At 39.8% G+C, this 19526-nt stretch overlaps 1 protein-coding gene across 1 annotated transcript; it reads left to right on the top strand.

The window, feature by feature from the left end:
- Positions 1 to 29: 29 nt before the first annotated feature.
- Positions 30 to 19222, top strand: RCL1 (RNA terminal phosphate cyclase like 1). The gene is made up of 9 exons (XM_026703734.2): positions 30 to 407; positions 7881 to 7952; positions 8725 to 8900; positions 11109 to 11183; positions 11383 to 11507; positions 13114 to 13239; positions 14244 to 14400; positions 16239 to 16342; positions 17987 to 19222. Exons 1-9 carry the CDS (start codon positions 272 to 274, stop codon positions 18135 to 18137), a joined length of 1122 nt encoding a protein of 373 aa, XP_026559519.2. The 5' UTR covers positions 30 to 271; the 3' UTR covers positions 18138 to 19222.
- The last annotated feature ends 304 nt before the right edge of the window (positions 19223 to 19526 follow it).

Genomic DNA, 19526 nt, shown 5'->3' with positions numbered 1-19526 from the left:
CCCTGGCGGCGCTTCCTCAGGCCCCGCCCCCTGTCCTTTGACCCCCGCCGCTGTCTCCGCGTTCCATCTTCCTGGTCCAAACCACGTGGATGCGCGCTGGGAAAACTGCGCGGGGGCAAAAAAAAAAAAACCATCGGCGGAGGCGCTGGGATCCTAAGCCCGGGGAGCGAGCTTCGGCCGTCGCTTGACTCGACAAGGCATCCGCAACGGTTGGCGGTTGAGGGGAAGTGGGGGCTCGGCCGGTGCCCAGCGGCGCCCGGGCTACTTAACAATGGCGAGCCAGGCTCCTTCGCTCAGCTATGTCGGGAGCAACTTTTTGCGGCAGAGGCTGGTGCTCTCCACGCTGAGCGGCCGGCCGGTGAAAATCCGCAAGATCAGGGCCAAGGAGGACAACCCCGGCCTTAGAGGTTGGTTAGGGCGGGAGCTGCGGGGCGAATCCCGCGGGGGCGATTTGGGAAGGGGGCGGGCGGGCGGGCGGTTGCTGCGAGTGCCGGTTGGAGGCTCGCCCGCTGAAAGGAGACTTGGCGGGTGGATTGAATTCCCGCGGAGGCAACGGCGGCTACAGGTGCGCCCCTCAAATCGGGGCGCAAAAGACGGAGCCGCCTCTTTGATTTTGCCCAATTTTGGGAGAAGAGCCCGAGTGGTCAGGCTGTTTGATTAAAAAAAAAAGGACTGTGGAATCCGCAAGATTGTGTGGTGTGAAAAAAAAAGAGCTCGGTTCGATCCACTGGGTTAGCAATCGATGGGGCGATATGCCAGTCCCATCCTACCAAGGCTTTGGCACCATGTCTATTTCATACATCAGGCTTTAGAGAATGTCAAATGATTTTTTTTACCCCCTTCAGATTGCAGGTAGTCCTAGACTTACAACAGTCCCTTTAGTGACTGTTCAAACAATGGCACAGAAAAAAGGGACGTGACCATGTTTACACTTACGCCCTTTGCAGCATCCCATGATCAACTGATTCAACATTTGGGGGCTTGGCAACAGACTCATTTTTGACAGTTGCAGAATCCTGGAATCACTTGATCCCTTTCTGCAACCTTCAGACCAGCAAAAATCAAGGGGGAAACCAGATTCCCTTAACAGCTGCAGTGATTCATTTAACAACTGTGGCAAGAAAGGTCCTAAAATGGGGCAAAACTCACTTGACAAATGTCTCACTTAGCAACAGAAATTATGGTTATATGTAGAGGACTACCTGTAGAATATGGCAATGGCTTTTTCAACCCTTCCCTGAACCATCTGTGCATCAGCAGGCCATTTCTGGGTGAGATGTTCCTAAGACAACAACCTGCCCAAAATTAATACACTGAATCAAACAAGCTAATTCGATAGTAGATTCATTCACAGTCACACAAAGGAGCTGTAACTTTCCCCTCCCCCATTCCTCCCTAAGAATAAAAGGTAGTATTACTCAGAAGGTAGTATTATTTACTGGACTCAGAATGCTACTTTTTATTGTCCATATATCATGCTAAACCAAATATTCTCAAACCATGGTTTTTTAAACTAAGCTGTTATGTTAAATTCACACATATTACCAAACCATACATAAACCATAACTTAGCGTGATGGTGTGACTGAATCTGTTGGGCACAGTGGGGTGTTTGGGTTAAGAACACCGCTTTGCAGGGTTTCATAAAGGAGTTTTTCCTATCCTCTCTGATTAGGGCATGCAGCTGAGACATTCAGAATTCAAAAATAATTATTACACGAATGACCTTAATTAATCATTCTCTACATTGCCTCATGCAATGAAAAATGTGGCATATAGATTTTTTACATAGGATATTAAGTGCAATTATACTTGCTTTCCTGGACATTAGTTTCACTCTATTGGGAATTATTCCTTTGTTATTGTGTGTGGTATTGCAACCAAAATTTGTTCCACTTACAAATGTTTTTTATTAAACTGTAAACCAGTTAATTGCTAAAGTTAGAAGTAGATCAATTTTAAAATGTTTTGGGAAGAATCAATTCCTGGTTGTATATTTTTAAAAGCTTTTGTTGCATACTTTTCTAGAGTGTCCTTCTGAACTTTGCATCTAGTAGATAGGCTGGTATTTTACTTCATCAGTTGCTTCTACAGTCACTTTCTTGATTGATTGCATTGTCATGATCAGAAGTATATAGTTCTTAGTGACTTAGTTAATTGATGAAGGTCCAAACACTTCAGTACTATGTTCTGAATACATAGCAACTACTTCAGATATGTATTTCTTTGTTCTTTAGACAGAATTGTAGTTATCTCCCTTTTTACATCACTACTTTGTAACACTGGCAGGCAACTTTATCAGCCTAAAAGCACGCATCTGCTGCTGGATCAGGATTTGTGTGCCCATGCAAAATATAACTGCCTTAACTACTGGAAAAAAAAAAAGAGAATGATTCATCTTTTCTTTCGCTGATCTTTCTCTAGATTGCATTCTTTCTGTTACTATTGTTTATTAAGAAAGTAAGAGCTTTTATTGGGCTGGAGAATCTCCAATATTGGCAAGGGTAGCTTTTCTAACCCAATTGAGGTTTATAACTAAGAGTAGACTAATGATTGATTGTCAGGCTGCCAGGAGGAGCTATCAAGTGATGGAGACCACCTGGGGCTTAGAGTGATGGATGGGGGACTCCTGAGTTCAGATTTATAAGAAGTGTCACTTTGGCAAATTTATATGTCTTAAATCTAACCTGCAGACTGGGCTTGGGAATGAAATGAATCCGTTCAGACAGAAGTTCCTAGTGAAAAGAAGGAATATAAACATAAACACGTTTTATTCGAAAAATACACAAGCTTTTTCTGTCTGAGGGTTGCTTTTCATCTTTGTTGTGCCTGAGTTACAGTTCTGGAATTAAGTGGGTTCAGGAGAAAAGATGGGTGAGACCAGGGAATTGGATTTGGGTCTCCTTTATATTCAATGCAGTGATATAAACGATAAGATTTGTGTCATTCGAAGAGCTTCTATCACATTTCTATTTCAATTTAGCAGCAATTGGAAGCAGCTATAATGCTGCACTCAAAGCTGCTTTGGTGAGCCTTGTTGGCTTGGGACTCCCAAGTCCCATACCTTTTTCCCCCTACCCTTTCTCAATTAGCATCCTGGTTTTTTTTTCTTTATTGGCCTTATATTATTACGTAGTAGCCGTTCATTATTTCTGTGAAACATTTTCTGCTTGTGTGCCTGTGGAATAAATTGCCAGGGACCCCAAAGCAACTAACACAAAATGTGAGCTAAAATGTTGGCACTCAAAATCTACTCACAAGCCACGTGAAGTGTTTGTGGTAGCTAATTTAGTAAACATGGACAGTTAGAAAATATATATCCTCCTGTAATCCTGTGATGTTTGGAAGAAAACATAGAAGCAAATATGGAAGTTCCTACTACTATGCCTCACTTTTGCTTGGTACCTCTGTCCTCTGTATGTCTGGCTTAGTTTTTCCATCTCAAATCAAACCGGGAAAACATTTTAACTGCATTTTTTAATTAATCCTTTATTGATAATTCCCTGCTTCTTTCATCATCAAAAAAGCACAACAAAGAATGTTCTTTCTGTGCCAACTCAGAAAGCTCAAACTGCCCAAAGAGCTGCTGATCCAGTTCTACAGAGAAATTATTGAGCCTATCATCTGTACCTCTATCACTGTCTGGTTTGGTTCTGCAATCCAACAGGACAGACACGGACTTCAGAGGATAATTAGGACTGCAGAAGAAACAATTACTACCCACCTGCATTCAGCCAAGGATCTGTATACTGCATGAGTCAAAAAGAGGGCTATGAAAATATTTACAGACACTTCACATCCCAGACATAAACTGTTTCAACTCTTTCTCTCAAAACAATGCTATAGAGCACTGCACACCAGAACAACTAGATACAAGGACAGTTTTTCCCGAAAGCCATCACTCTGCTAAACAAATAATTCCTTCAACACTGTTCTACTATTACAAAGTCTGCACTACTATTACTGTTAATCTTCTCATCATTCCTTATCACCCATCCTCTCCCACTTGTGACTGTATGACTGTAACTTTGTCACTTGTATCCTTACAATTTATATTGACTGTTTCCTAGTATGATTTGATTGCTTATGGTACCCTATGACTATCATTAAGTATTGTACCTTATGATTCTTGACGAATGTATCTTTTTTTTTATGTACACTGAGAGCTTATGCACCCGAGACAAATTCCTTGTGTGTCCAATCACACTTGGCCAAAAAAGTATTCTATTCTATTCTATTCTATTCTATTCTATTCTATTCTATTCTATTCTATTCTATTCTATTCTATTCTATTCTGATATAGCAAGAGTGTCAAACTGAAGGCCTTAGATCTGGCCCCCAGGGCCGCCCTGATAAGAGCAAAGGACCACCCATAGTGCCCCTGCCAGTGAAAATAGAGCTCTTGAAGGCCACGGGTGGCTCTCCGAAGCTCCGTTTTCCCTGGCAAAGGGTTGCAGGAGGCCATTGCAGCCAAAAACGGAGCTTGGGAGGGCTGACAGAGCTCTCAGGCCACCACAGGTGCTCCAACATGAGTGACGTCAATTTGGCCACACATACCCAGCCACTAAGGTCAAACAATCCTGATATGGCCCTCAGTGAAATTGAGTTTGACACCTCTGCAATACGGCATGCTTTTTCTTTGGTCTCTGTTGTACTGGAGGTTTCTCTGAATACGGGTAGTCCTCGACTTACAACAGTTTGTTTAATGACAATTCAAAGTTACAACTGCACTGAAAAATGTGAGTTATGGCCTTTTCCTACAGTTATGACCTTTGCAGTATCGCCATGGTCACATGATCAAAATTCAGATGCTTGGCAAATGGTTGATATTTATGTATTGCTCTGTCCAAAGAGCATGTGGTCCCCTTTGGCAACCTTCAGACAAGCAAAGTCAAAGGGGAAGCCAAATTCACTTAACAACCAGGTGACTAACTTATCAAACTGCAGTGATTCACTTAACAAGAAATGTTGTAAAGTGGGGCAAAACTCACTCAACAAATGTCTCACTTAACAAGAGAAATTTTAGGCTCAGTTATGGTTGTAAGTCAAGGACTACCTGTATTGTTTTCTGTTAATTCAGCCTTCTTTCTGGCCCAAATGTCTTTTACATCCCCTATTTTTGCAGTTATGGCTGCCCTGATTCTATTATCCTTCCCCCCACCCCCACTGCACGGCCACCATTTTTTCCCCTCCATTATAGAGGATAAAATACAGATAGTCTTTGATTAATGACAAAAATTGAACCCCAAATTTCAGATGCTGTTGTGAAGTGAAGAATACAGTTGTGAAGTGAATTTTGCCTCATTTTACAATTTTTCCTGCTGCGGCTGTTAAGTGAATCACTGCAGTTGTTAAGTTGATATGGTTGTAAAGTGAATCTGGCTTCCTTTCCTCTTTGACTGCTTGTCAGAAGGTCACAAAAGATGTTCACCTGAGCCCAAAACACTGCAGCCATCATAAATGTGAGCCAATTGCCAAATTTTGATCATGTGACCATGGGGGAAGCTGTAGCGATTGTAAGTGTGAAAAACAGTCTCACTTTTTTCAGTGCTGTCATAAATTTGAACCATCACTAAACAAATGGTTGTAAGCCAAGGACTACCTGTATTCTTTTCCATACCATAATGACATTATTGGCATTTCCTTCGTTCCCCCCTTTTTTCCTCTTGTCCGCTCTGATAGTCTCATTGCACCTTGTTTCTCTTATATTTCCCCCTGGTTTTTTTTCTTCCTTAAATTCACGATTCTCTCAATAGCAATCCTTTTGCTGTCTTTTTTTCTGCTAGCTCTCCCTATTTTGCAAGGGGAGGGGGGCTGTACTCCAATGATGGTACCTCCATTTTCCCAGCAATTCCTATCCCGGGAGCACTGGGGTTGTACTGAAGCTGACAGCGGTGTCTGAAAACTGGCGACAATGCCTCCAGGTACCTTCAAGTCAGTGGAAGAGTAGTGGGGATATTTTGGATGGGCTCTTTGAAGGCTTTTCTAAGGCCAAACAGAGGAGTGAATGAACTGTAAGCCATAGATATTTGGACATGCCGATATCCCCCTTACAACTGGGGAAACCTATTGCCCTTAAGCTGCGGAAAAGAAATCACTTAACACTTAATGAGTCCTCCTCAGGCTGGATAGAAGATGACTCAGACTTGCTTCTTCACCAGCTGAGGAAAAAAAACTGAATTTCAAGGTCGTGTTTTTTTCCTCTTCATATTCCTAATTGTGGAATAAGAGATAACATTTTTTTCTCCTACCGGTATTCCAGATAATAAAACAGAGCATAACTGCGTCAATACAAACTACAGTTTGTAATTACCCTAGAGTCTGATGCAAATTAATCATCAGCCATCCCAGAGCAGCTAGCTATGGAAATCAATTATGTAACAACCATTATCACCAAATAATTGTATAATGATAGCACTGCTTTTTAAATGTGTTGTTTCTTTTTTTAAATCAGCTACTTTTTCTTCCACACGACTTCTTTATTAGCAGAAATTTTAATTATTATCAAGCCAAGTGACTTATTAGAAAGAAAGAAAAAATTAAGGGTATCGATATATGCGCACCCCAAATTTATGAATAGTCTTCAAAATAAGACACTCAGCAGTAGAAAGCCCATTTAAGCATAGAGAGAGATATGGGATTTTCAGACTATTTACAACTGATGGAGAATGCGTGGGATTTCAACCGTGCACTGATTATTTGCAACAATAAAAGCCTGTCATATCTACTGGTCAATTTCTAAACCCCCAGAAAATAAATCAAAGGAACATAAACATTTACAACAGCAATGAATCTTCCAAAATAATTTATATATAATAACCTTTATCCTCCTCCCTTCCCCAAAACCTATATATTGACTGTTTTCTAGTATGATTTGATTGCTTATTGCAGGGGTCCCCAACCACCGGTCCCTGGACCGGTACCGGTCCGTGGATCATTTTTTACCGGGCCACAAAGCTTGGGCACCGCCATCTTGTTTCGACAGCGCTTCCGGGTTTTCAGTTGCTTCCAGGTTTTTGGTTGGAAAGTACTTCCGGTTTTTCAGTTGGAAAGCGGCGTTTGGGTGCTCGCGCCTTAGTATTGTTAAAGTGGTGGGGGCGGCTTTGAATGAAGAGCCGTCCCGATGGCAGTGGAGTCTCATGTTACTCAGGTACCGGTCCGTGGAAGAATAAATAATTGTGAAACCAGTCCCTGGTTCGAAAAAGGTTGGGAGCCACTGGCTTATTGTACCAGCTTATTGTACCTGGCTTATTGTACCTTGACTATCATTAAGTGTTGTACCTTATGATTCTTGACTCTTGACAAATGTATCTTTTTTATGTATAATGAGAGTATTTGCACCAAGACAAATTCCTTGTGTGTCCAATCACACTTGGCCAATAAAGAATTCTATTCTATTCTATTCTATTCTATTCTATTCTACTCTACTCTACTCTACTCTACTCTTATTCTATTCTAGTGCATGATCCATATCACAGGAAGTGATGCTGTTTCATCTTTTTCAAAGAGCCTGAAACTGGTTAAATAGAAAAATGGAACTGGGTTAGAACAATAGTGCATATTTTATTTTGCAACATTGGAAAGTGCAGTCCAACCTTTGAATACTTGCATGGAGGAGAGGTTTGTTGTATGACTGTATGCATAGAATGGCAAATAGGAGATTTTTGGAAGGAAAAAAATCTTACCGTTACTGATTGTTTCAATCGTAAAATCGGAATAGATTTTACTCATTTTCTCTATTTTAATCACATGATTAACAAACTATTTTAACTGTAATATGACCACAATTACATGCTGTTTGATTTGTGAAGATTGCCCTAAAGATTCTTGGAATTGCTGCTGAATACTAGCAATCTAATCTGATGTATGTTTCTCTGACAGATTTTGAAGCAAACTTTCTCAGGCTGATTGACAAGATAACCAATGGTTCTAGGATTGAAATAAACCAAACAGGTAATTATTATATATATTTAGTGCTATCGGCATAAATCGAGCTCCAGTCTTGGAGCTGGTGGCAAAGTGAAAACAATACAAAATTGAAGAAAAGTAAAAGTAAAGTTAAAAAATGAAAAGTAAATACAAAAGGAATAAAAGAGAAAAAAGGGTGACAAACAAAGAAAGATATAATGAAGTGATTTCCAATCTTCTTTGCAGTTATAAAGCACATTTGTGCTTTATCCTTTCTCTAGGGTTGCACTGTGACTCCCTTCTTTCCATGTTCTATCCTCTCTAATAATCGAGCCCATAAATCACAAGTTTATTTTATTTGTATTTTTAGTAAAAAGTCCATAAAAGTTATTATCTTTTTCCTAATCAAGCAAATCAATTTTGCCGTTTCTGTAAATTATATCTACTAAGGGAGTATTTTTTTTTGTTTTGTAAGGCTTTCTTTTATTTTTAATTATGGGTAAATTTGCTTAGAGGACACCTGATAATACAAGTCTGAGTGTGTGTGTGTGAGAGAAAGAGAGAGGGGGGAGGGAGGGAGAAAGGAGACCTAACACTTCCCTTTCTGTGCATTTTGCCATTCCTGACCTTTATTTTTTTTTCCCACCCATTGCTGTAATGTCCTGGTTTCACAGTGAGAATTAACTACTACAAAGCCCTTCTGTAGGTTCGTAGAGTCATTTGTGTGTGTGAGGGATTGATTGACAGGCAAGGCATATGTGTTGCAAAAGTCTCTATTGTACAGCTTTTGCAATAACATTTCTGTTTTTTTAAACAGGTACAACTTTGTACTACCAGCCTGGTCTGCTCCATGGAGGTTCACTGGAACATGATTGTAGCGAAAATCGTAGTATTGGATATTATCTAGAGAGTCTTCTCTGCTTAGCCCCATTCATGAAACATGCACTAAGAATTGTCCTCAGAGGTATAACCAATGATCAGATAGATCCATCAGTAAGTTGAAGGCCTACCAATTCATCTTTTCCTATTCCTAGTGCACTGTACACGCAGTACTTTCACAGAATATAGTGAAACGGGATGGGATAGAGCAGGGCTGTCAAAAGTCCAGGCCCATGGGCTGGATGCATCACGTGCTGGCCATGCCCCTGCTTAGTTTAGCAAACGGAAAAAAAGTCCTGATACATCACGTGACGCTGCCGTGACGACGTGAGTTTGACGGGATAAGAGTCGGGGCATCCTGTAGGAATGGGATGTGTGTGTGTCAAAATAGCATGCATCCACACTATAGCTAGTTCTCAACTTACAACCATTGGTTTAGCAACCATTCAGAGCTACACTGGCCCTGAAAAAAGTAACTTATAATTGGTCCTCACATTTACGACTGGCGCAGCATCTCCACTCTCACATGATCAAAATTCAGGTGCTTGGCAGCCAGCTTGTATTTACAATGTTTGCAGCATCCTGGGATCATGCGATCACAATTTGCGATCCTCCCCGCCAGCTTCTGAAGACAAAGTCAATGAGGGGAAGCTGGATTTGCTTAATGACTGCATGATTCACTTAATAACTCTGGTGATTCGATTCACAATCATGGCAAAAAAAGGGTCGTAAATCACACCTGAATCACTAAACAATTACCCTGCTCAGCGGTGGAGTCGTTTGTAGTCGTAAGTCAAAGACTACTTGCACTGAAGCCCCACCTCATTTTTACATGCAATGAGACCCATACACAAAAATTCAAAGGATTCATTGATACCACAAGCACAGTCTTCTTGAATATGTAGTTCCCCTATGGAATTCCCTTATGAAAATCCCACCAGGAAATGAGGATTTGGGCATTAGAGAGAGATAGGAAGTATACTATCAAATACTGAGTGCACTAGCTCCATCTAGTGCATAGAGAAGCCTGTAGAAGAAAGGTAGATAAGCCATTGATAGCCATGCGGGTTTTTTATGTGGTGGCTCCCAAGGACAACATGGGATTTCTTAACATCTTCGTATCTATGTATGTTTCCATTATTGCAGATTCTTTTTCTGTCTTCCCAAATAATGTAACTTATATAGAAAACGTCTGTAAAGGGGTGGCCTTGGGGACAGGATGCAGTATTTTGTGGCTGTCCTGTTAAAAATCAATGTCAATAAATCTTGAGGAAAAACAGCGTTAGGGAGAACCCCTGAGTACTTTGCTTGCCCCAGTCCGCTCATATATATACTCTGCATTGGTCCTTATAAGTTGATCTTGACCAACATAAGCATAACTGAAAATGCCATTCATTTTCAAGATTCCATGTATGTATTTGGATAACTGTTCACCAACGTCTTAATAAATCTTCAAGTCTACAAATGAAACCAGGGAAAGATATTTATAGGTTCCGAGACTCTCCATCAGTTGGACAATCTGAATATATCTGCACTTTTACCCTTTCTTACATTTCGTATAAAACACGAGAAGGAGAGAAGTGGTGCAAACTATATCCCATCTCCTTTTAACCTTTTATAAAAATGGATGAGGACCAGTTACGGTTTCCTTTTTGGCCAGTTGACTCCCCTTTCCAATATCTGCTTGGTTAGCTGATTGTGCAGAATGGAGTGTTCACTGTTGTTGGATAAAATGACTGTAAATGAATGCCAAAATATTATCCCCACTGACCTGCCCTGTCAGTGTTGGTGAGAAGAATTGTCCAAGGAACTACTTAGAACAAAACTATAATCCCACCAACATGACAAGGCAAACCACGAGCATATAAACAGAAAGCAAACCTCAGTCCCTCATAGCACTGATGATGTTACTTGGTTGGGTAATGAAATGCCTGCAGAAAGCCATCAAGCTCAGAGAACAGCAAGGACTACACATTATATGAATGTGCTACAATAGTAACTTCAGTTTCTTTCATAGAAATGTTTACCTAGAAACACTGGGCTATGAGTGGCATTCAGTGCCTCTGAAACAAGAATGGATTAGTAGCTAATTTATGTATCAGGATTGAGTGATATTCTTGATATAATTTATTGGTTGCTAATATATGATTTTGGCTTTTTAAAAACTTGTGAGTTAATGTACAAACTTGTTTTTTTTTTTTTTCATAATGGACTTAATTTCTTGTTGCTTCAATATTGAAAGTGTTCTCATTTAATAAAAAAAGGTTTTGTAATGAATGAAAGTGTTCTCATTTAATAAAAAAAGGTTTTGTAATGAATCAGGTGGATGTTCTGAAGGCAACTGCTCTACCTTTGTTGAAAAGATTTGGAATTGATGGTGAAGAATTAGAATTGAAGGTAAGAATTTGCTATTGAACGGAACTTCACTGCACTTAGGAAATGTCTTTATAAAATTAATTTCTATGAGTTCATATTTGTCCATAGTATCTGTAGCCTCATCTTCTTCCTCTTTGTTTTGGCAGCTGCATTAATTTATTAGAATATTATCAGTCCTCTGGATTTTTGGCAGTCAAGGTTCTTTTTTTATTGTTTTCAGATAATAAGGCGAGGTATGCCCCCCAAAGGAGGAGGGGAAGTGATCTTTGCTTGTCCTGTGAAGAAAGTATTAAAACCTATTCAATACATTGATCCTGGTAAAATTAAGCGTATCAGAGGTATGGCGTATCCTTCTTTGAACGTATCTGAAGAGAATTCTAGACGGCTCTTTTCATTCAAAGGTTGACTTTTTAGTTCTGTATCCATTTAATACAGACATGTTTAACCTGCGGCCCTGCATGTGGCCCTGGATAGCTAGGATGCAACCCCACAAGGCTGTAATAAAAATACAAACTAAATAAATAAATAAAAGAAGTTCATTATTTATATACATTTATTATATATTTTATGTGTGGCCCAAGACAATTCCTATTCACTCAGTGTGACCCAGGCAACCCAAATTGGACATGCCCGACTTAACGTATAAGTAATCCTTGCTGAGATCAATTACTGAGTTCACGCGTCACACTGGGTCAATATAGTGTGATCGGTTAAGATGTTACCCTGGAAGTCACTGACTGACTTTGGATCAATCTTTTCTTTGGGTTGCTGATATGGAGGTGTGGGGGATAGGTTTAGGGAAGGAATTAAGCTTCCCAGAAAAGATGGAATAAAAACACAATTTATAAAATGTGATTTGCTCTGTTTTAGCTTATTGTGTTATATGAGCGCAACCGATGCTTTCTGAGAGCCATGATTTATGGTTTAGCATATCATGCAGGTTCAACCAATTGTACTTTATACCATTAAGCAAACGATAGGTTAGAGCAGGATGCTTTGCAGTATTAGATATGACACTGCACATGATGGGTGTGAAGTACAAAGACATCAATAACTGAGCTGTGAATAAGTAGCCAGAACTTTCTTGCAAAATATTCACTTTCATAACATACATTGAGCAGGTGGAATTCAGATGGGTCCATTACCGTATTTTTCCTCAGCTGTAGAACAAAATCCTAAAACAATACTAGACTATGCAAGCACTTAATTCCTCATGAGTCCATTCGTATCTAAGTTTCTTGTTTAATTGGATTAATATCAATAAATTAACTACGGCTGAGCTTTTTTACTAATAAAACACAATCATGATAGCATGACAAAATAATAAAGAGATAATCCAGTTGTGACACTCACCAGAGCAGAATACATGAAGATAGAGTACAGTACTTTCATTAGTTATATAAAACAGATTCCTGTGTGATTTTCATTCTTCCAACTTTATCTCTTACAAATAATGACAATACTGGAGCTAGGTTCAGGTATTATTTTCAGGGAATGGGGGGTAACTACCATCTGATTTCTGGTGGTTGTTAACATTAAATCGTTGGTTAACATTAAATCACACAAGCCATCTCCTCAACTTCAAAGCCAGGTGAGGAGTTGCCACCACTTTTTCCATGTTGAGTTGGCTGCTTTGAAGTTGGCAATTTGTCTGGAATTCAATATTACATCACTCTAGCTTTCTACAGGGTTAATATCGTAGTCAAATGGATTTGGTATGAACTTTTGAACCAGAAGAACTTTGGTATAAGTAGTACATGCATTGTTTGGTTTCCAGTTTGCATTCTCTGTTTTGCTTTTCGTGGTTGCAAAATATTCAAATGAGTATTGTGCATAGATATGCATGTATTCATGAAGGAAATGCACCAGAGGCCCTCTTTTGGTGCTTGACCCTTTTTTTTTTTTTGCTTTCAAATATATTCAGAAACATTTCCTTAGCTTCCTAAACCAGCTATTCGGTCAGGGTGTCCCCACAGATAGCAAATCGAATGGTGGATTCTGCCAGGAGCATCTTGAATAAATTCCTACCAGATATCTACATTCATACAGATCATATGAAAGGGACCAGCTCTGGGAAGTAAGTTTTCAGATAATTCTTTTGAAGGTTTATATTATGGCTTCAGTGATTTTCATGCGATCACAATACTATCTAATAGTATTCATTGCTATCAAGGGTTATCAGCAATACAATCTAGGAATTCTTTGTGGATCCCAAAGGGGAACTTCATGTAGCCACGGATGGCTTCTGCCTATTTTAGCCCATTCAGCTTTTAATTATTTACCCATTAGGTCATATAACCTCATTCTGGAATAACTACCTAAGATAAGTCTTTGGAGAAAGAGAGCTTGCCCTCTCTTTTTTGAACCTGTTAGCAAGCTCTCTCCCATCCTTCTGACATCATAGAGACCTGATTAGAGCTGCTGGCCCTCACCTGTTTTCAAAACTTCTAGGAAAGGATTTCTTTTGACTCCCTCATTTGTATATCAATCATTGGGGGGTTGAGCAGGTGCATTGCCCATAGAAGTCGTTGATTTGATCCTGATTTGAAAGGGGCTGGCAGCAGGGACTGAGAGATCCCCTTTGTTAGGCTGCTTGGAAAGCTATTGCTGGTCAGAGTAGAAATTGCTGGATTAGTGGGCCATTTGCTTGTTGGTAGTGGTAGGCGGCTTGTTATGTTCCTAGATAATAAGAAAAATGAATGACATCAAATTTATGATGGGTGTTTGGATTGACTATCACAGGGGCAGTCAACTTTTTTATACCTACCGCCCACTTTTGTATCTCTGTTAGTAGTAAAATTTTCTCTAACTGCCCACCGGTTCCTCAGTAATGGTGATTTATGAAATAGGTGACAAAACCCCTACCGCCCACCATGAAAGCTGGAACGCCCACTAGTGGGTGGTAGGGACCAGGTTGACTACCACTGGACTATTGTGTATTTTTAAACACTTGTCCGTGATAAAGAAACCACCTTGGCTGTCAAGGTTTGGACATTTTTGTCAAAGATTTAAAAGTAAATATATCCCCTTTCCTCCAAAACTTACCCCTCAATTTCTCCTCTGTACCCATCTTTCTTTCAGGTCTCCTGGCTTTGGTCTGTTTCTTGTGGCTGAGACTACAAATGGGACTTTCCTTAGTGCTGAACTGGCCTCCAATCCCCAGGGGCAGGGTGCTGCTGTACTTCCAGAAGACCTTGGTGTGAACTGTGCAAAGTTACTCCTTGAAGAGATCTACCGAGTAAGTGGCTGCTTCTAAGGCTCTTCTGAGAAAGAATTGCTAGTCCATCCCCACACCTGGTGCCCTCCATATAAGTTGGATTCTGAGCTTCCAGAATTCTGGCCATCCGGACCTGGTTATCCCAAAATATCTGGAAAGCACCAGAGATGGGAAGACTCTTTTAGAAGCTCACATTCATTCATGAGTCCAAGCTGGTTGGAAAGTGTGGCACCAAGTTGAGGAAGCCTGTGCTAATGCCTCCTTCAAATGCAGAGCTATGCATTTTAGTTCTGTGCATATTTACGTTTATGTAATTTTAGTTACATCATTTTAATTATGCCCATATTTTATTACAACATAAGCTTTAAATTCTCTAGGCAGTGACACAGCTAAATAAAAAAGTATTTTCCCCAAAATACAACAAATAAAATGCACCTTTCTTTTGGTTAGCGACTGCAAGTAGTCTATAAAGATGGTCCTCAAGTTACAATGGTGATTGGGACAGGAATTTTCATTGCTAAGTGAGGCAGCTGTGAAGAGTGATGTCACATGAATTCATCACTTGGTGAAGGAAGTCCCTATTAACCAAGTTCCACCAGTCATTGGGCAAGGATCCACTCTATCAAAGTTATTCCTAGCTTGGTCCCTCCCAATTCTGAGCCCTGGTAAGATAAGGAACTGCTCCTCTTGAATTCCTCCAGCTTGCCTATTCTACTCCTTCCCTCAAAATCTGCTCCTTTGGCTACCCAGCACAGTGGCATTCCTTGGCAGCGGTGGCACCAGCAGCACTGAGTCCTTCAGCTTTCTCAGCCAGCCATTCCCACCCCAGGCCTCTACTTCAGCCCAAGGAGTGTCCCCTCAAGCCCCATGCTATGATCAACCACCACAGCATGCCTCAGCTGCCACTGCCCTATGTACAGTGGGCCGTGTTATGCCCAGCTGACTTTCACTTGTCTTCCTCCCACTTCTGACAAGACACGCCCAGCTTGACCCTATGCAAAACAGCTGCTAGCCAAGCCCATCCCTCCACAAATTGTGTATATCCTTCTCAGGATGTTTTGGCAGGCCTCAGAAGCATTGCAAGAAGGCCATGTGTGATTTGGAGAAGGTTCATGCAGTCTCAGGAAGAAGGCCTGGTATGGCCAGTACCCGCCTTGCATAGGGCCAGGCCAGGTATGCCTTGTCAACAGCAGAAGACAGTGAAGGTCAAATGGAGGTGACAGGGCCTATGGAGCACAGGTAGTGGGGGCCTCTGGGAAGTCTGGCCACAGTGTGGGGCTGGAAGTGGCGGCACTGGGGCTAGGGTAGGGTCCCAGGTAGGTGGGGCGGTAGTTGAATGAGACTGCTGAAGACCCTTCAGGCCTAATGCTTCTGTGGAAGTGGCAGCATCAGAATGATCCAAGATGGCCAAATGAGCAAAGATGGAAAGAGGAGGAGATAGTCAAACTGCCCCTGGGCAAGCACCAGAGTTTTGATCGTGTGACTGTGAGGGCGCTTCAGTTTCTGATTTTGTTTGTTTTGTATTTCACATGCACCCAGGCTGAGATGGCCTCCATAGAACAAGCTGTCCTTGTGAAATAGATTACCATGTGCCTCCTGTTGCACATTGCACAGCACTGAGAGTTAAGAGTGTGTCACATTTTCAATTTTGGGAAACAGTTGTAGGACTATTTATATAGAAATCTCTGATATAATTTTGAATATGCTGCCGTGCAATTGGATTTATGAAAATAATTTATTTTTTGACTTTTGAAATACAAGAGCAGAGTTCCTCTTTGCTTTCTCCCAGTTTCCTTTCCTCTCTTTATCTATAGTTGTGGCTACCAGAAAGCTTAATGATTAAAGTATTTCCTTTGCAGGGAGGCTGCGTGGATTCCATAAACCAAAGCCTGATTCTACTTCTTATGACTCTTGGGCAGCAAGATGTCTCCAAAGTCCTTCTAGGACCATTATCACCTTACACGTAAGTTTTCTCATCCACACCCAGGACGAATTATTCTTGCTCAGTTTGTCAACTGTAGTGACAGGAAGCCATTTAATGGCTGCTACTTGGAACAGTTAATAGCTGCCAAAAGAGCCACTTATGCTGATGTTTAAACATGCCATGCAGTATGTTATTACTGTTTATATAATGCCATCAAATAACTTCCTTATCAGTTCGCTATGAATCAAGCTAATGAAGCTTGCAGGGACAGATTGCATCTGGTCATATAGACACAGGCCAACACGAATCATATACGTACGATAACATGTTCTTTTGTAAAGTGTCTGTTACCAGGAGTAACTCCCTGGCTTGCAATTTTGATAGCAATGACATTGAGTAGAACATATTTTGAAACAGCAGGTGTTCATGTCATAATTTTCAGCAGGTTCTAGTCAGTGTTCAGGAGAAACTGAGATCCATTCAATTGGATCTGAGAGCCAGTTTGGTGTAAGTGGTAAGGACATTGGACAAGCTTCAAGGAGCATGTGAGTTCTAGTCCTTCCTTAGGCGTAGAAACCAGCCAAGTGACTTTGGGCCAGTCATTTCCTTACAGCCCAACTCGCCTCACAGGAATTTAGTTGAAGGGAAAATAAGCAGGTAGTAGTAGTATGTATATGTATATGCTGACTGGAGTTATTTGTAAAATAAAGTAGTAAAGGCGGGATAAATATGTTGCCTTGAAATGTATAAAATAAAGGCAGGATAGTTGTTATTATAAGCACAACAATGTGAAATCACAGCTGCCCGTTCTTTAGTTGGTGTTGGCTGGCCTTCGTATGACTCCAGTTTTTGTTCTTACTGTAGTGTGACTATCATGTTTCTGTGTATATCTTTTTTTTTAAGTTCCTCATTTGTAGAAAGAGAATTAGGAGACAGTGATATAAGTATGAAGATTTGCACATGCTTTGTCACCTGGGACTTTGAGAAGGAAAAATGGGGTTCTTTTCAGCTTGCAGATGATCTGGGGTACTTCAGTGCAATAATGTTAATGCAACTAGACTGTGAACTGTCCTTTTTCGGTTATCATGGTACCGGTGCTGTATGTATGAAAGGTACAGTACTGTGATAACTGAAGAATGATAGTGCCATCACAATGAGATGGGTTATGCTATGAAATTACTGCTGGGCATAGTTACATGCTTTTGAGAGTCAAGTAGGAGTTTTTGAGATAGAGCAAGGAGAGGAAGAACTTGTATGCCTCTTTGATGGATAATAGTCCATCAGTAGTATAGGAATGTGTAGACATTCTGCATAATAAAAAAATCTTTTTAAACTGGTAATAAGTTTATGAAGCCAACTTCTCCAAGTAGTATTTTTGGAAATGTTAAAATTCCATGCAGTTTTTCTACAAATCTCCAAATATTAATCATAAATGCTTTTTAGCTTCACCTGTCTTTTTTCTTAATTAATTGGAAACTTTACTTTGGCGATACGCAGTTTTGCTTACCTATGTTTTTTTTAAACTTATAACCCTTGACAATGGAAAAGTAATGTATTTTACAAATAATCAGGTAGACATTGTTTATGAACAGGTACTTTCTGTTGAAATGCAGATGTTGTTTGTGTTGACTACAATTTAGAAAAAGAAAATTATACTTACAGTTGTTTTTCCTTTTCTTTTAGAATTGAATTCCTGCGACACTTGAGAAGTTATTTCCAGGTTATGTTTAAAATTGAAACCAAACCATTTGAAGATGAACGAAAGGGAGGTGAAAAAGTCTTAATGACCTGCGTTGGCATTGGATTTTCTAATCTTAGCAAAACAGTAAGATGATACTTTGCTCATGGACTTCAATTAAAAAGGACAAAAATTAACATTTCTATTGATATACTTTCATGCACGTTTTACTCAGGAAGAGTATGTGGATTTTATGCGTGTGACTGACTTTCACTTATTAAAGCAGTAGTTATTACCATTTTAATCCCTTTGAAAGAGAAGTTTGAGACTCTGTTATGGACTTGAAGTACATGTTGAAGATTACATTTTTTGAAGATACTTCTAGACATTTAGAGTTGGAAATACAATCTATATCTCTTATTTTTTCCTTTTATTGTAGAAAGAGCTAAAGTCTCATTAAAATCAGATGCAGTGATAAACAAATTTGTGCCACAGTCTTAAAACTACAATTGAATTTTTCCAAGGAATTTCTTTAGTATGCCTTAAATTAAGCTGGATGTTTTGTTATCAGGCTTTTTTCAAAAAGAAAAGCTTTTGAAGATGATCAACTTGCAAAACAGCTCTCCATGGAGAAGAGCTCTTTTCTATAGATCTTTTTTCTTGACCTTAGAGTGAAGTCTAAATCTCTGTTCAAAGATTTAGCCTTTTATTCTGAGTAAATGGATGCTAAAACTACTTGTCCCATGTTTTTTCTTGGTCAGATATCGTGACAGTTGATGCAGAAGTGTATTGATTTCATGGTATAGCAACTTCAATTTTCTGTATCTGGAAGTAATTCTGAATGAGCAATTGGTTTATGGAAATCTTATAGAAAGGATGGGTGTTTTTCTGCTAACTATCGTACAAGCAAAATTCTTGTGTATCTGTGAATGATTTGAAATCCGTTTTCTACCTGGAAGATAACTTATCAACTGATTAATGCATTCTTTTTAATCGTTTACATCTGCTCTCTTTTATTCCTTTCCATCCTCCCTACTACAATCGCTTACACTGGAGATTATCATTATAAACCACAAGCATGTTCTAAAGAAAAGCCATTTTCTTATACTCTACCTATACTCTACTTATACTCTACCTGAATAAAAGCTGAAATTACATCCAGTTCCCTCACTAGTGCACAAAAATAAAGAACTTGAGATTAACCCAAATAAAAAATAAAAAGATGGAAATACAAAATGTAACATACGTCCATTGCTATATTTTTTTACTGTTTCTACAGGAATAAAACTTTCCTAAATTAAATGTTCTTCCCTTAATGACTTGGACTTTTCCAGCTTCTGGAAAATTCAGGAAATGGAAAACTCCCACTCGCAACAAACCGTATTCCCTGAACTTCTAATTCTATCCCCCCCTTTTTAAAAAAAGAGTAAAGCTTTTCAGTCAGCAGGGTTGGATGTGGATTGTTAGTTCTCGACTTAGATCCACAATTAAGCCCCAAATTTCCATTGCTAACCAAGACAGCTCTAAAGTGAGTTTTGCTGATTT

Source organism: Pseudonaja textilis, chromosome 2 (assembly GCF_049901715.1).
Source record: "Pseudonaja textilis isolate UNSWEBS1 chromosome 2, rPseTex1.2, whole genome shotgun sequence".
In the NCBI taxonomy this organism is placed as follows: Eukaryota; Metazoa; Chordata; class Lepidosauria; order Squamata; family Elapidae; genus Pseudonaja; species Pseudonaja textilis.
This window is presented reverse-complemented; position numbering and strand designations above follow the sequence as displayed.

What these genes read in the sequence shown, in the direction of transcription:
- RCL1 (XM_026703734.2), top strand. Translation starts at nt 272, where the DNA reads ATGGCGAGCCAGGCTCCTTCGCTCAGCTATGTCGGGAGCAACTTTTTG. An exon ending in GGACAACCCCGGCCTTAGAG is followed by an intron (nt 408 to 7,880) that starts GTTGGTTAGGGC and finishes TTTCTCTGACAG; the next exon opens with ATTTTGAAGCAAACTTTCTC. An exon ending in AAGCGTATCAGAGGTATGGC is followed by an intron (nt 11,508 to 13,113) that starts GTATCCTTCTTT and finishes TTCCTAAACCAG; the next exon opens with CTATTCGGTCAGGGTGTCCC.